The sequence below is a fragment of the Peromyscus maniculatus genome, chromosome 4, assembly GCF_049852395.1.
Source record: "Peromyscus maniculatus bairdii isolate BWxNUB_F1_BW_parent chromosome 4, HU_Pman_BW_mat_3.1, whole genome shotgun sequence".
In the NCBI taxonomy this organism is placed as follows: Eukaryota; Metazoa; Chordata; class Mammalia; order Rodentia; family Cricetidae; genus Peromyscus; species Peromyscus maniculatus.
The window spans coordinates 103461991-103478389 of record NC_134855.1 but is presented as its reverse complement, the minus strand read 5'-3'; the positions used below and the strand labels follow the sequence as shown (position 1 = coordinate 103478389).

At 42.5% G+C, this 16399-nt stretch overlaps 2 protein-coding genes across 2 annotated transcripts in view; one reads left to right on the top strand and one right to left on the bottom strand.

Annotated features, from left to right (window-relative positions):
- The window catches only part of Shc4 (SHC adaptor protein 4), a 99835-nt gene that overhangs the window by 46292 nt on the left and 37144 nt on the right, over nt 1-16399 (top strand). The window contains exons 3-5 of the mRNA XM_006994074.4: nt 3279-3342; nt 4848-4967; nt 14240-14293. Coding sequence (XP_006994136.2) covers nt 3279-3342; nt 4848-4967; nt 14240-14293 — 238 coding nt within the window. The remainder of the gene's footprint in view (nt 1-3278; nt 3343-4847; nt 4968-14239; nt 14294-16399) is intronic.
- Eid1 (EP300 interacting inhibitor of differentiation 1) lies at nt 8789-10407 on the bottom strand. Its single transcript, XM_006994073.4, has one exon. It carries the CDS (start codon nt 10312-10314, stop codon nt 9847-9849), a length of 468 nt encoding a protein of 155 aa, XP_006994135.3. The 5' UTR covers nt 10315-10407; the 3' UTR covers nt 8789-9846.

Sequence of the window (16399 nt, the reverse complement as noted above, 5' to 3'; positions counted from 1 at the left end):
TGTAACTCTAGTTCCAGAAGATCTGATGTCTTTTTGCTTCTGAGCTCTGTGAACTTCTGCATACACACACACACACACACACACACACACACACACACACACACACACACACACACACACCCATAAAAATTAAGATACATAATAAACATTTAAAAGCAAGAGAAATAATAAACCCTAAGTCACAAATGCCAATAAATAACCCAAGTTAGTGTTTGTAAGCTTCTTTGGATTTTGGAGACAATGTTGCTATGTAGCCCAGGCTGGCTGCCAATTCCCAGCCTCTATCTCAGTGACCAAGTGCTGGGCTCCCAGGCTGGCAGCACAGTCACATAACTTCATGCGCACCTTCTGTAGTGTTGTTTGTACAGGATGAAGGTAACCAGCCTGTCACGTTTGAACATCTACCCTTTCTCCCCTGCTTTATGTGATTCTCCCCCTAGTTCCTCTGTAGCTCGAATACCTAGCATCCCAAATCACAGTATCTAGCTTTTACATTTTATCTATCACTTGGTTGTGGGTCAGTATTAATTAAAGAGTTTCTGTTACAAACACAGCATTCAGCTCTTTCTATCACTTGGTATTGAACTCTTGGTAAACTTTATATTGGTTATTTTAAAATGTTTTGCACTTTCATTTATTTATTTTTTGGGTATGTGTGTGAGGGCACACATGCCATGGTGCACTTGTCAGAGGACAGCTTGTAGGGGCTGATTCTCTACTTTCACCATGTGGGTCCCAGGGATGAAACTCAGGTCGCAGTAAATGCCTTTACTAATGAAGTCACCTCACAGGCCCAATATTTGTCAATTTTTACCAAATTACCCCTTAGAATAATTTGGTAGGTTCCTAACAACAGATAAATATGTTTGAACTAGAATTTCCCATTTTTCCTAAAAACCAATTTTGTATTTTCTTTTTTCCCCTAATTTAAATGTGCATAAGATATCTTGCCGGGCAGTGGTGGCGCACGCCTTTAATCCCAGCACTCAGGAGGCAGAGGCAGGCGGATCTCTGTGAGTTCAAGGCCAGCCTGGTCTCCAAAGTGAGTTCCAGGAAAGGCGCAAAGCTACACAGAGAAACCCTGTCTCAAAAAAAAAAAAAAAAATATCTTGTAGTGTTTTTAATTTTCAATTTTAAAAGCACGATGAATATGAACATGTTCTCATTGTTTTGTTTTCTTTTGTCATTTGAGGCAATGTCTTGCTATGTAGCCCAGGCTGGAGTAGAACGGTAGCTCTTCCAGGCTCAGTCTCCTGAGTGTTAGGCTATGAAGCTACCATACCCAGCTTTGTTTTCTAAGACTAAGCTTTTCTATTGTTGTGTAAGTGGTTTAATTCAGGGGATGGCACACTATGGCCTGGCCAGCCCTTATTCCTAAAAATAAAGTTGTATTAGCACACAGCTGTGTTCACTTGTTTATATATTGTCTTGGGCTGCTTTTTGTTGGAACTAAACCCTAACACAGTTGCTATCTGGCCTTTAACGGGTAATCTGTCCCTCAGCTTCTCACACCAGGCTCCAGCGCTGTCATGTGCTTGAGCTCCCTTCATCCAGTACGGGATGCCCATTTGTCTTTGCTCATACTTCTGTGTCTGTGACCCCAATTCCACTCTGCCAGGATGGTTCACCTTCTGAGAGAGCCCATTCCTTTCAAGTCAGATTCACAATGCTAATTTCACTAGATGATACTGACAGTTGATGCACAAGAATCAGAGTGTTGGGGAAAGCACTTTGTAAAAATACAAGATACTATAAAAAGTAGCGACTTAATGATAATTAGCAATTCTTTTATGTGGCAGCATCAACATCCATCACCGTTTCTATTGTTATTTCAAACCACTTACCCGGCACTCCCAATGGCTCCCAGGGAGTAGACAGTCTTCCATTTCTTAAAATACTCTATTGAATTCTATCAATACAGTAAGGAGCATAGATGAGTTATTTTAGTGATACCAGAGGTCAGCTTGGACCAATTATAAGAATAATTCAATTCAAATAGTCATTTAGATGACTAAAATATCAAACAAACAGCCAAGCAAGAAAGCACAACCTTCTGCATCATCCTTCAGTTAATTCCAGAAAACAAAGACTGGGATACTGGAGGAACAATAAATGTGGCCCCCCAAGAGAATATTAAACCAAAGAGCAGTTCTTTCCTTTGGTGAATTGTGAAAGTAGTTATATGAAAGAAGAAGAATGCCTTGGAAGAAAGTTTCATTTATTCAGAGAAAACCAGAGAGTCTGAGCCAAAACATGTTCTGTAGAAACGATGCCGAGAATCTTTGGAAATTCTGCTTACTTCCGCAAAGTATTCTTTAGAACACGGATCTCCAACCTGTCCTAGCTGGCTTTTTAGAAGCATGTCTGCAGTCTTGCTCTGATGGCTCCTACCTTTCTTTGAAATCATCCTAAAATATATTAAAAAGCTGCACTACATCATTGTATGTATGTACAGATGGAATTCGTTAATTTTAACAACGATCTTTTCCCTTTGCGTTGTGAACAGCCTGGGTGTTCCACTTATAGAAGGAAAGCCTGGTTGGTTATGAATGTTCAACCCTGGACCAGAAGCTTCTCATTGTAACCACCCTTCCGGGGAGGAGGCGCCTGCTCCTTCAGCACCTCCATTAACAGCAACTCTTATTTATTAATAGTGCTGCCTGTTCCTCAGGAAGCACAGTATACAGTAAGGTCAGAAAATAAGCAAAGGAGAGGACTTGAAATTGATTTTCTTCTGCTCTGTGAGATTCCATGGGAGTTCAATGGCTTGCAGCAGTAGCTGAGTCAATATGGCTCCATTTGAGACCACCTTGAGGTTCAATGCTTTCCCATCCCTCATACGCTTCCTCTCCTGTCAGATTCATTCATATTTCATTGTCTTTTGTGGTGCAATAGTATGACCTTTAGTCACAACACCATGGTGAGGATTTTGCTCAGGGTGGAATTGTGATTTATTCCAAGAAAATGGTTTCTCCTTGCTTGTTAAAAATCAACATCACCATAAAATAAATCTGAAAATCCAAAGGGGGGTGGGAAGAAGCAATAAAGAGAATCACAGGACTCCTTGCAAGACAGCTTTTCGGTGTGAGAGTGTTGCTAAGTCTTCCTGGGTTTGAACTGCAGAAAAATCAAGTACAGTGCCTTCTAGTGTGTGACTGAGCTGAAGCCGTTGTATCAGCCACACCACTGTCCTTTCTGTATACTCTTTTGAATGCTGCTCTTCATCTCTTACAGTCCTCAGGTAGAATGCTCAGACTCTCTCCCCTTTCTGTCTTTAGGGAAGCAATAAGCCGCCTGTGTGACGCTGTCCCTGGGGCCCACGGAGCCATTAAAAAGCGAAAGGTGAATATTTACGGGAGCTTCTTGTTTTATGTCAATTTAACTATGGCAAAATGATATAAAAGTGGTCATTCTATTCTCGGGCTTCTTTAAATTCTTTATTTGTGGCCCCTTTTTGCCTGAGAATTTTATGTATGTATGTGCATATTTGAATGTGGGTTTGGGTGTACACGTGTGCCCGTGATTGATTTATCTGTCTGTCTATCTATCTATCTATCTATCTATCTATCTATCTATCTATCTATCTATCTGTCTATCTTGGAGACAGGGTCTTTCACTGGCCTTGGAGTTGCCAAGTAGGCTAGGCTAGCTGGCCAGTAAGCCCAAGGGATCTGTCTCTACCCTACCATTGTGTGTGTGTGTGTGTGTGTGTGTGTGTGTGTGTGCTCTGAGGGTAGAAGCTGGGTCCTTGAATTTGAATCTTGCCAGGCTGAGCTAGCTAGCTGGGGAGATCCCCAGGCTGAGAGTTTACATGGGTCCAGCTATAGAGGTGTTAAGTACACAAACCAAACATTTATTGATAATAAGACATAAGAGATTTATCGGAAAACAATTCTCTAGGTTGGAACATGGCTCAGAATGTAAAAACACTTGCCACCAAAAATCCTGATGACTTAAATTCCATTCCTGGATCCCCCTGTGGAGGGATAGAACCAACTCCTGAAAGTCGTTCTTGGACCGCCACATATATGCTCTGACATGCACATGCCCACATTCATAAACACACTTTGAAACACACACATAAAATGATAATAATAAATAAAAAAATCATATGTCTGGTATACATATGATTTATGAAAACATTTATTAATGATGAAAGCAAATTTGCTTACTAATGAGAATGTGCTTACTTGTTTTCATATAAAGAGTTAAATTATGCATATTTGATAATGCAGGATATAGAACATCTTCTATATTCTTCAGATTTGATCACTATTTTATTTTGTGATTGAAGTGACTGAGAATGTCATTTCCTATAAATACATAGTACTAAGTGGCAGAAGTATGTCTAGGGCCATTTCAGAAATTCTTTGGCATTTTGACCTAATCTCAAGCCAGAATTCACTTAGTGATATTTTATGAAACTCAAGTGAATGATTCAAGCAGCAATCTTTCTTTCATAAGCCAACATTGTAATATAACGCAATAAAAAGATATAATAATTTGATATCAATATGCTAAGGAATGACAGTTGGAAAATACTGTGTCTTTTTCTCTTCTGAATTCAAACCACTATTTTTCATAAGAGCAGATACTCTGTAAGCATGGTGAAATACTGACATCGTTTCTAATCTGTGTCAAGATGTTTTAGGCAGCATACATTGGTGCAACATGCATTGGAGCTGTGGGTTCTGATGCATGCATTTTGATACCCACATATCACTTGAAGAAACATGACTTCGGTGAAGTACTACCACACAACCATTCCAGCTCACTTGGTTTATATGAAATCAGAGAGGAGGTGGTGCACATCCATAACTTACAATGGTGTTTTGTTATCTTTAAAGGCTCCTGTTAAGGTCCTGTCAACGGTTCTTGGCAAAAGCAATCTTCAGTTTTCAGGAATGAATATAAAACTCACCGTTTCGACATGCAGCCTCATACTGATGAATCTTGACAACCAACAGGTAAGGTAGCCAGGGATTATAGTTTAGTATATTATTTTTTTTTCCGGGATGTCTGTAGTTAGTAGAAGAATAAGGTGTGAGAGTGTGCTTACAATTTAATAAATAACACAGGGAAAAAATGTCCAAGATTTATGCACTCAGTAATTAGAGTTCCTAACAGCGTTATTAACTATTGCTGGGGAGTTTAATTGCCTACAAAACCACTTTTTGCACCTGATTGGCTCTGTATAAAGTACCAAAGATAAAAGGACAGAGCTAATATTGTTTGCCAATTAATATCCCTGATGTGGTTATTGGACTTGGGTCAGATGAAGGACAAAGAGCAAAGGTAGTATTGGGGTTAACGTGTTAGGTTACTGTGTTATGAGAATTTCCTTCACAGGTGGGGGACTAGGCATCATTTACCTCCCCTCCCTGACAAATTGTACAGTCCCCCAAAGTTTACCCTGGAGAACTGATGGACTTGGCTCCCTTATGAAGCACAGGGGAAGGCCTCCAGGCAGGAGCATGGGTGGCCTTAAAACACTGAAAAGTCTGCACCCAGCATGGATGGTGACTCTCCTATGGCTGTGTAGACGGAGACCAGTCCCTAGTTCTTCCCACATTATGGAGTTCTAGCCCCTCTCGGAGACCACATGCAGGGTAGAATTGCATTCAACTGGTTGGAAGGATTGGCTAGATACTCTGCTGAGGGTCCCATGATGGTCCCATGAGCCTCCCTGTCCCTCCTACTTGTGAGGGGATCTCAAGTCTTGTTGACTGATCTTTTGCAAATGGGTACAGCTAAATTCTTGAAGATGGAGGCAGTTTGGCTCAGAGAACAGTCCCAAGCAAAAGCAGCTAACTGAAATTTGTGCAGAAAATGTTACCTTCCAGGTCTTTTAGTTGAAAAGCTCTCGGAGATGTAACAATGTGGACATTATTTTCCTTCCCTGATTTATAATGCTACGGTCTGCCTGGGTTTCCTGCAAATGTGACTCACTAGAGAAGCACACTACTGCAACAAATATAGAAGATGCACAGACTGAATAGGCATGGGAACTGCAATGTAAGATCCTTATGCCCGGTTATTTATACTTGCTGGAGCCTGATGCTGCTCTCTGTCTAATATATAGTAACAGTGGCTGCTTACCAAGGACTCATGGATGGCTCAGTCTCACTGGTAATGACAAAGCAATTAAGACCCTTGAGACCACATAGGGGCTTTGCCACTTGGTGACAGTTTCCCTCCATCACTCAGCTTCAGTTTTCCTCATCGGTGACCTGTGGGTCACAGTACCTATTTACAAGGCTTCTTGCATTTGAATGCTGTTATGAGGCTATTTAGAGGATTAAGGGAGGTAATGAATGCAGATCACTTAGCACAATGCTGGCAATGTGGTGCCCAATGTTGTTTACTCATTCTTTCTCCAAGGCCTTTTCAGATACATTCCTAGTGCCCAAGAGGGCTAAAGCATATGTAAAATCGTCAACAACTTCATTGCTGCTTTTTTCTAATGATGAAATGCACACCTTATTTAGTAGTATAAACTACCTCAGAGGACACTTAAATACGAAATAACTTAATAGTCCTGTTCAGTTGGGTGTTGATTTATCTATCCAAGTGTCAGTGATACCTATAGCGGGTAAACAGCTGTATAGTTTTGAGGGGCCAATGGGGAAGATGCAACACAAGTGAAATTTCATTCATTCATCCATTCTGACCTCAAGGTGTTTGTATATGTACACTGCAGTTCGGGTTTTACTTGCATATGGTACCATGGAGTCTCACTGTGTTTACAGATGACATCTCATTGAACAACTCCAATTACTCACTGTTTTTTAAGAGGCAAAGCTAGAGATACCATGGTGACAGCCGTATGTGCAGAATCTAGTAATAGGTTTTTGTTTGTTTGGCTTTTTGTTTTTGAGACAGGGTATCTCGATGGTAGTCCTGGAGCTTGCTATGTAGGTCAGGGTAGCCTTGAACTCAAGAGATCCTGCCTCTGCCTCCTGAGTGTGGGGATTAAAAGTGTATGCCACCACCTCTGGCTAATAACTGTTTTCTAATGGCCCTTTCCATGAGGAGATTAAACTGGATTAGGGGGTCTGAACAATGGGGTTGTGGTGAACATGGTGGTAAGGCATCACCCAGGCTGTCTCTTTCTTCTCTTCACTATCCTTCTTTAACCACAGCAGTTAGAGCTGCGTTGTGTGACTTTTGTTGGGGGATCTGTCAACTAACATGTTTGCTCCAGGTAAAGTACCAATGACAGAACAATCATTTCCACTGAGATCTCGATTAGTGGGCAGTGAGTTTATTGAGCCCACTTACAGGACAGTGGGTGAGGAGGGGTTATTTATAGGTGCATGGATGACCTCAAAGGCAGCTGCACCAGTGAAAACATAAAAGTCCATCCAGGACAGATGAGGACTCTCAAGAGCTGCTTCCCTGGGGCTCCCTGCACAATTAGCTCTGGCTGGGCTGTTTAGAATCCTTTGGCCATTGTTATGGCTTGCATAACCTTGAGCAGGGGCCTCAGATTTCTGAGGTGTTTCATATAGACCATGAAAAGAACAGCTAAAATGTTCAAGAGATGAAACCAGTGGAGAAGAGTCCTCATGGACACAGCATGAGAAAATGAGAAAATGACTAAGTATTTAAAGGTTATTAAATTTAAGGGAATACGGGTTGGAGAGATAGGCTACTAAGCCTGATGACCTGTTTGATTCCCAGGCCCACATGACAGCAGGAGTGGACCAGCTTCTGAAGGCAAGCCTTTGATATCTGCTTGCTACAGCAGGTACCCTCCCCATAGACACACAAATAAATACATATAAATTTAAAAAACAATACAAAGAAATACCAATGCATGGCTCCTTCAACTTTCAAGATACACTTTGCTCCCTAAACACAAATATATTCAATTCTATGGACACTGTATTACTTTTCCAGGGGAGAGGATGAGCAAAGGACTATTGACCCCAAATAGACACCAATAAATCAATGATTCCCCCAAATCCAACCAGTGAGCCAGAGAATTTATTGGGTGAGTAAAAAAGAGGGCTAAGGGGTTACTCATTGAAGTGTTTATAGCTGCACTACCAAAAGGTCCCATACTCACATGGGTGACAATCTCCCAAATGTCACATAACAGGGTCCCCATATCAGTCAACTTCTTTCATATATTTTAGTACCTATTGAAACCACATGCAACCGGAGCAGACTTATGTACAGGTACCTTGGAGGAAGAGGAGGGGCTGACTAGAACCCCAGAGGAGGGTCTAAAATTACTAACAGGTCCATTCTTGGTGGAGTTATTTCTCTCCCTCCATCATATGGGCTCCTGAGATCACACTTGGTCATGAGGCTTGGCTGTATGACGGCAGGTGCCTTTACCCAGAGCCATCTCCCCAGCCCAGCCTCCCAAACAAGATGAAACAGAACCCCCCACAAAAACCTGAGTTTTCCTACTGTCCTGTTGCCATTGTGACACAGGGACATTCAGGACTTTTTAATTCATCATAAAAGATGTGCTAATACATCATTTTTCCTGGTATGGCCTTTGTTGCAATTCCCACTCAAGGAACTTCAGCATCTTCACCAAATAACCCACAGCAACATACACACTGAGCAGGCTTCTGTAGGCTGGTCAGTTCTTTCAGAAAATTCCTAAGTTTACTTAATCTTGACTTCTCAGAATCCATTTGTCAGGTAACTGCAAACGATTCACTTTATGTTGTAAGCACTGGCTGTTTAAATCTTAGGGTGGATGCAATGACACACACTGTAAAATAATTTTGTATAAAGTATGTATGCAAGGTTATTAGACAAAACAAAATACACAGAACAGGAAAATTTATTATCGCCAATGCTGGTGCATAAGGACTAACAAGCATAATTAGAAGGAGGGATGGGGAGAAAGGAAAAGAGGGAGAGAGAGAGAGAGAATGAGTATCAGGTACCCAGGTGGACTTCTGAGCAGGTTGAAATCCTTCAAAGTTTGACAGCATAGTAGCTCATAAAATCTTTTCTAGATACAGGGTTTCCCTTAACTTGACACTTTCCACAAACAGTTCTTACAATATGAAGTTTAGCTATAGTCTTACCATCTATCGAGGTAAAAAACAGCAAGCAAAATTTCCCTAGTATAAAAGGTATTAGAAAGTTTTGTCTTTGGGCTTTCCCATACATTTTAATGCATGAACTTAAAACATTTTTAAAAAGACATCCTGGTTGTTGTTTTTTTTTTAACTTTAAAAATCACCACAATGGACTTTTCCAAATTACAGATCACAGTAGCTTTATAAATCATGAAGATACATGTGCAGTCAAAATTCCAGAAGCTTTTGTAACACATTTTAAGATAATAGTACACATGATAACACGTCTACACTTGTACACCACACATATTTACTTTGCTTATCCTTTGGGGTTGATGAATACTCAATCTTAAATCTCAAATTTAGTTTTTGATAACTGATTTATATAAACCATAAAACAGAATTTGGAAAGTTTTCTCAACAGGCTTTCAGTTCGAATCAAAGATATCTTGTGGATGTATTTTTCCTCCTTCTTTAATTAGATTCTTGTATGGGCAGTCACGATTTTCTCTTGCAAAGCCATCTTTACAAGCCTAACACAGGAAAGCTCTTCTCCAACGCAGGGGAAACCATCTCGTTCAACAGTCTGAGCCAGAGCTTTGTGCCGAGACCCTCCTTCCTCGATTCTCCTTTTCCACCACTGCACGGTCACTCACTGTCTTGTCTTCTACTCCGAGAAACAAAAACCGTTTTTATTCTTTATTTTTGTTGCACAAAACTATTTGGAATGAACCCAAAAACAGCAGAATGTTGAATCTCTCCCTCTCAGGTAGTTTCCTCCTCTTATCGCCAGCATTTACTCTCGATCAATGATCTCATCACAACCGAGCTCTTCGGTCAGTCGATTGACGACCATCAGCGAAAACAGCTCTTCGATAAACGCTAGCTGGTCGAAAGGGCTCTTCTCGCACCGCGCCTGGAAGCCGCCATCCAGGGCATCACCGGCTCGCGCCGTCCGCAGGAACACCTTGTTGGCTTCCTCCAGGGCGGCGGACACCCGGTGCATCGCGCCGCTCCAGCGCTCCTCCTCCGGGAAGTCGTAGTCGTCCTCCCAGTCGTCAAACTCGTCGCCCTCCAGCTCTGCGCCAGCCTCGGCGAACAGGCCGCGCTGGGCGCGTGCGGCGGCCGGCGCGGCCTCCTCCTCCATGGGGCCCTCCTCCGGGGCCGGCCCGCGAGCCCCGCGGCCTACCTCCATATCGCCCTCGTCCATCTGCAGCTCGTTGCTCTCTTCGTACAGCTCGCAAAGCTCCGCCATCTCCGCCATGGTGGAAGCCGCTTAACTCAGCCAAGCCAAAAAAAAAAAAAAAAAATTGCCTTCCACGGAGAGGGACGCGCGGACGGGCGTGGCGCGCGTGCGCAGGCAAGTGGGCGGGCGCGGCGCTCGTGCGTGGCTGGCAGGAGCGGGCGTGGCGCGCGTGCGCAGACGAGCGGGCGGGCGTGGTGCACGTGCGGGGGTGCGTGCGTGCGTGCGCAGGCGAGTGGGCATGCGTGGTGCGCGTGCCGGGAGGGGGGGGGGTAAAAGCTCGGGACACGTGCGCGGCCGAGGAGGCGGGCGTGGCGCGCGTGCCGGCCTGGCGCGCGTGCGCAGGCGAGTAAGGCGGCCTGGCGCGCGGTGGGCGTGGTGCGCGTGCGCGAGCTCTATGCCGGGACAGCACTCCATCCCCCCCCCCCCAAATCCCCCTCCTAGGACCCCCGCCCCCACCCCCGGCTCTGGACCGGGCTCCGGGAAGCTATTGCGGGGTTTGGACCTTTCCCCCCTGCAGCCCGGCTCTAAATTCCTTGTCGCAGTTCTCACGTCGCTGCAAGCCGGAGAGCCCCGGGCTTCAGGGACAGACAGCCCCCCCACCCCCACGCACCACCACCCTGTCTCCCCAGCATCCCGTGATCAGGGTGTCCGCTACCCAGCATCATTTCAAAGCCACCTCGCCCGCCAGCCTGCGCCCTGCGAAAATTCAGCTTTCCATTTCTTTTTCCCTGAATAAACCGAATTTGGCCGTGTGTGGTGTGTGTGTGTGTGTGTGTGTGTGTGTGTGTGTGTGTGTGTAAAACCGAATTTGGCCGTGTGTGTGTGTGTGTGTGTGTGTGTGTGTGTGTTCCCGCTTGTGCGCATTCATACACAATGGGGAAACGGAAGCCACTTTTCCTAGGACCAGGAAAGGTGGATCATAGGCTATGCATATTTTAAATAAACACAGGTAATAACGCTCCACAGTTGCCCTACAGACTTAAGCTGCAGTGTTTGAGAATATCCACACCCATGTCATCTGTTGTTGTATTGAATTAATAAAATTAAACTTCAGTTTTATCCATTTGTTCTCTTTTATGTGTATGGGTGTTTTGCCTGCGTGTAATGTCCACGTGTCATGTGTGTGCATCACCTGCGGAGACCAGAAGAGGCCCTTGATCTGGAAATGAGGTCACAGTTGTGCACGGCCCTGTGGCTGCTGGAACTCGAACTCTAATCCTTAGTGTGAGCAGCTGATGCTGTTCATTGCTGAGCCAGCTCTCCAGCCCCGATTGTATCTTTATAATCCTCCCATGACTTTAATTTTTTAGAGGACGGTTATCTTTCAATAGGTATAGGGAACGTTTGCTTTCTTTTAATGCATTAACGGGCCTTGCTTTATGTTTATTTTGCTGATATGAAGGAATTCTTTGAAAATGTATGAATACTGTTTTTCATTTTACACATATATTCTTTGAGTCTGTATGCTGGAGTCTTATATAAAACTTCAAAAAATTAGTTTTTATGTAATCAGATAAGTTCTCTCTCCCTCCCTCCCTCTCTATCTCTCTCTCTTTGTACTATTATGATGGCTTTTCCAACTTCAGTAATATGCCTTGCTACCTCACAAGGTAAACCTTGTCCACTTGTTTGAAAAAAATACCCTGGCTGTTTTTTCATAGTTATTCTTCAATATACATTTTTTTAAGCAGCTTGAAAAGCAACACTAATGACTGGTAGAATTTCTAATAGAATTTCATGCTATTTGTAAATTAGTTTAGGGGACAATCATAGTCATCTTTATAATAATATCACCTTCATATCCATAAAGTGATATATATATATAATATATATATTATATATATATAAAATCTTTTTACTTAAGCAGATTTAAATTTTATTCTTTGAGGATTTCATACATTTATACAATGACATATGATCTCATTCATTCCCCATTTCCACCTACCAACTCCCCTCAGGCCTCCCAACATGTCATATCCCCTCCAAAATTAATATCCCCTTTTTTGTTTTGTTTTTTAATGACCCACTTAGTGCTGCCCATCTGTGCTTGAATGTGGGGCCATTCATTGGAGAATGGGCACCTCACCAGTAACCATCCCTCCAAAGAAGAATGGCTCTTCTCCCAGAAACTATCCTCGCTAATGGCTCCTCACTTAGGCATCTGGCCTTGAGAGCACTTCCCTACCAATGCTGGAATTTGGACTAGTTTGATCTCATGCAGGAATTGTGAGGATAACCACAGCTGCTGTGAATTCCTGGGGGCAATGGCCCTGTCATGTCCAGAAGACAGCATTTCACACCTCTCCCCTCTATCCTCTGACCGGTACATAATTTTTACCTTCTCTTCTGCCAAAGGTCATTTTTTATACCCTTCAATGACATTTTCCCTAAAGTGTTACATGATTCTTACTGGTTTTATATTTGGGCATATTTGTATGAAATCTTCTGTTGCCCATTAAATGCAGTTATTCTGATGAACAATTACTGATATATGATCTCTGCACGTTGATTTTGTTCTTACTGAAATATTTATACAGAAAAGTGCCCAAGTAATGTGTGTGGTTTAATTATCACAAACTGAATGTTCACCAGAAGAAAAAGGAGCCATTTGTGAACCCCAGAAAATCACTTTCCCTTTTCTTGTGCCTCGTGAATAAGCACTGAACAGACTTTAAGCAAATACTTCAATAAAATCTTTGCTGTTGTTCATAAATTAAACGATGCATTAATTTACTCTTTGTCTTTGACTCTTTTTCCTAACCTCACAAACATGTCATTACGGTGTAAGTAGTCTACTATTGGAGTATCACAACAGTCACCTTTGGGACTGCTTCTACTTCAGGGCTGTTTTAAATGGTCATTTATTTCCCGAGAATCCATTTTGTTGCACATCTTTCTTCAATTCTCGTTGGATGCCTGTCTAGGAGCAGATGTGTTGGCTGTCTTATATGTCCAGGTCGCAGGTTCTGCCACACCGTTCTGCCATCAGGATTCATCCGTAGTTGCACAGTTGGTATTTTGATGAACCTTTAAAACTATATACTAATTAACCCCTACAAATCAGCTATTGTACTGCATTGTATTGGTTTTCCAAACACAAACAAATTAATATCTCAAATAAAACAATAATTTTGGGCTCATTAATTTGGCAGGTTATATTTCATGTTAGAAATCTTTACATTTTAAAATTATTTTTAGATTTATCTGTTTTATTTGTGTGGGTGTTTTGCCTATCCGTATGTTTGTGTACTATGTGCATGCTTGGTGCTCCAAGAGGCCAGAAGAGGGCAATGGATCCTTTGGAACCAGAGTTACACATGGTTGTGAGCCAACGTGTGGGTGCTGCAAGTGGAACCTGGGTCCTTAAACACCGATCAACCTGTCCAGTTCCATGTTAGAAGTCTTAATATTAGTTTGATTGGATACATGGTAGTGAATGAACAAAACAAAAGTAAATATAGTGGGCCTATAAATAGGAAAAAATTAATAAAAATATAAGGGGAAGTGGGGGAAAGTACTGTTTAAAATGATGAAACACATGTTCCCACCGTTTTTTTTTTCTCTCAGCTCTTAGTTTTTCCAGATGGAAAATTTCATATTCCAGCAGGCTTTGCCCATGTGACAGCAAAGACGGCCCCTAGAAATCTTAAGCCAGTATGGTCCTTAGTGGAAGAGAGAGCTGCTCTCATTCCTACTGTCTATCTCAGTTCCCCCCACAAAACACCGATGGGCTAATGAGAGATTATTCAGGGCTTGGGGACATGGTTTAGTGGTAGAGCAAATGCTTTGGATACACAAAACTTTGACTTCAACCCCTATACTAAAAAACAACAAAAAGGGTTTAGAATGTAGGCAGAGCGGTTTCTAAAGCGACCCTAAGCTAATGGAGACAGAGCAAATACATTATAGCATTATACATGTTTAATTTGTTTTTGTTTTCCAGATTATTGCAAAGCATCAAATGCAATCGATTTCATTTGCCTCTGGAGGGGACCCAGTAAGTACGGATTCATAGAAGTTCTTTTTGTGACTCCTAAGAACTCCCATATACAGAATGTTAACTGTTACATGTCTTTTTCCAGATATTGCAATTTGTTAAATGCTACATGTATCAGGTAGAAAACAAAACAAAACTGTTTGGGCAAATGTTTCCTGTGTCTGGATTTTAAAAGCTTAGGCTTTACTAGAAAGACTGCTAGCACTCGGTGGTGTTAGTTATTGTCTTATAACTTTTTTGTTGTTAACATTGAAGTTGTGAGAGGTATGTGTGTCCTATGTGTATTGCCATTCCTCTTCCAGAATCATCCCAAGAGCATTCTAAGCAAACTGCCAGTTGGATTTAATACATGATGGGAATCCCATTCACCATCATTGCTGTCAGCCAAGGCCACTAAGTCCGATCTATATGACCATCCAGATTTGCAAAAGCCTATGGAGGGAGAATTTGCAGATCCTCTCTATCAAGAGGCTGTGTAGTGTTCACTCCCCACATGTTGTGCAGGGTTTCTCTCCGAGACTGCTTTTCAGATGTCATTCCTTGTTTATGGATCAGAGTCTTTAGAGAGGGGCTCTACACATGGTTAATTAATTGTTGATCCATTAGCAAACAGGGCATGCAGGATGGCTTTTGCTTCACGATGAGCCCAGGGGTATATTTATACTCTATTCAACTTTGTAATTTGTCCTCAACTATGAAACCAAAAGTTGGGTATCAGAGAGAGGGGAGAGAGAGAGAGAGAGAGAGAGAGAGAGAGAGAGAGAGAGAGAGAGAGAGAGAGAGAGAGAGCGCAGTGAGTCTAGATGGTAGAACACTGGTGCTTTCTCTTCTTCTCCTAGCCCATTAGATTTATCAGGACTCAGGCACTTTTTAAAGAGACTTACTATTTACGATGTACTTTAAAAAATAATGATTGGTGTTTGTCCTGAATTGACCCTGTTCAAGGTTCCAGGGTTGCTGTCATGTTAGGGCTGGTGCACAGACCCTCATTTACTCTACATCCAACATGATTTGTTATTGTTCTTCAGAACTGTAAGGCTTTCCATCCTGTCTTCAAATAGCTTCCAAGCTTTAAATTCATTCAAGTATTGTTCTTGCCAAAATCAAACCATCCACAGCCACTGTGGGAAAACTTGCACATCTCTGCCTCTGAAAAATCCACTGGCTTGGGTTTTAAATGATGATCTGACTCTATCCTCAGCGTTGGCATTAGGGACCCCCCACCTCAGCCAATGATGTTTTACCCTCTTGTCAGGAAAGCAGTGTAGGCTGGTGTTAAGCATCAGAGTCGAGTAGATTGGAGGTACTAACTTTTCTAAGGTTTGGAGTCTTCCTTTACAAGGCAGGGATAGTGCCTGTCACCTCAGTGTTGCAAGAATCAAGTGAGATGATGCACAAGCAGGGCATGCAAGAATCAAGTGAGATGATGCACAAGCAGGGTACGCGTTCACAGAGAGAATTTATATCCACATCTGCTTTAGGATGCCCTCCGAGTGCCCTACTTCAGTGGACTAGCTAACTGGGCACGGGGAAGGTGAGGCTGAGCGAGAAGCCCCCATGTGGTCCGGCATTGTCATCTGTTTTCTACCAATTTTTCTCTAATTTTCAAAAATGTGGATCACTCTTCCTAACCTGTGATGTCTGCTTGCCTTCACTTTTATTCTTTCTCAGAGAGCCTTGGTCTGCCTAGTAACTGTTCCGGCAGCTCCTGCAAATGCTTCTCCAGCCGCCATATTTTCTCTATTTTGGAAACATGGCACAGATTTTTGAAAAGTTGCAGTTATTTCCTGACATTTGTTCTTTCCATTTAACTGTTCTGCACTGTCTCCCAGATATTTACAGTCATAGAATTTTAAAACTATTAGAAAGTGGGAGAGCATTTGGAAGATGATAAGCCAGGCCGGGAGTGGTCTCAGGGCTTCTCAGGTCGGCAGTGACCCCGAGTCTGAGAAAACACAGAGCAAAGCGCACAGATAGGACCTTACTGATTTAGAAGCCACTTCCACACATCTTTCTCTTTGCTGGAGACATCATCTACTTAGGTGTGTGCTATTTTTAAAAATGACTTAAGACAGTTCTGCTGACTCTGAGATCTGCTTCCTGCGT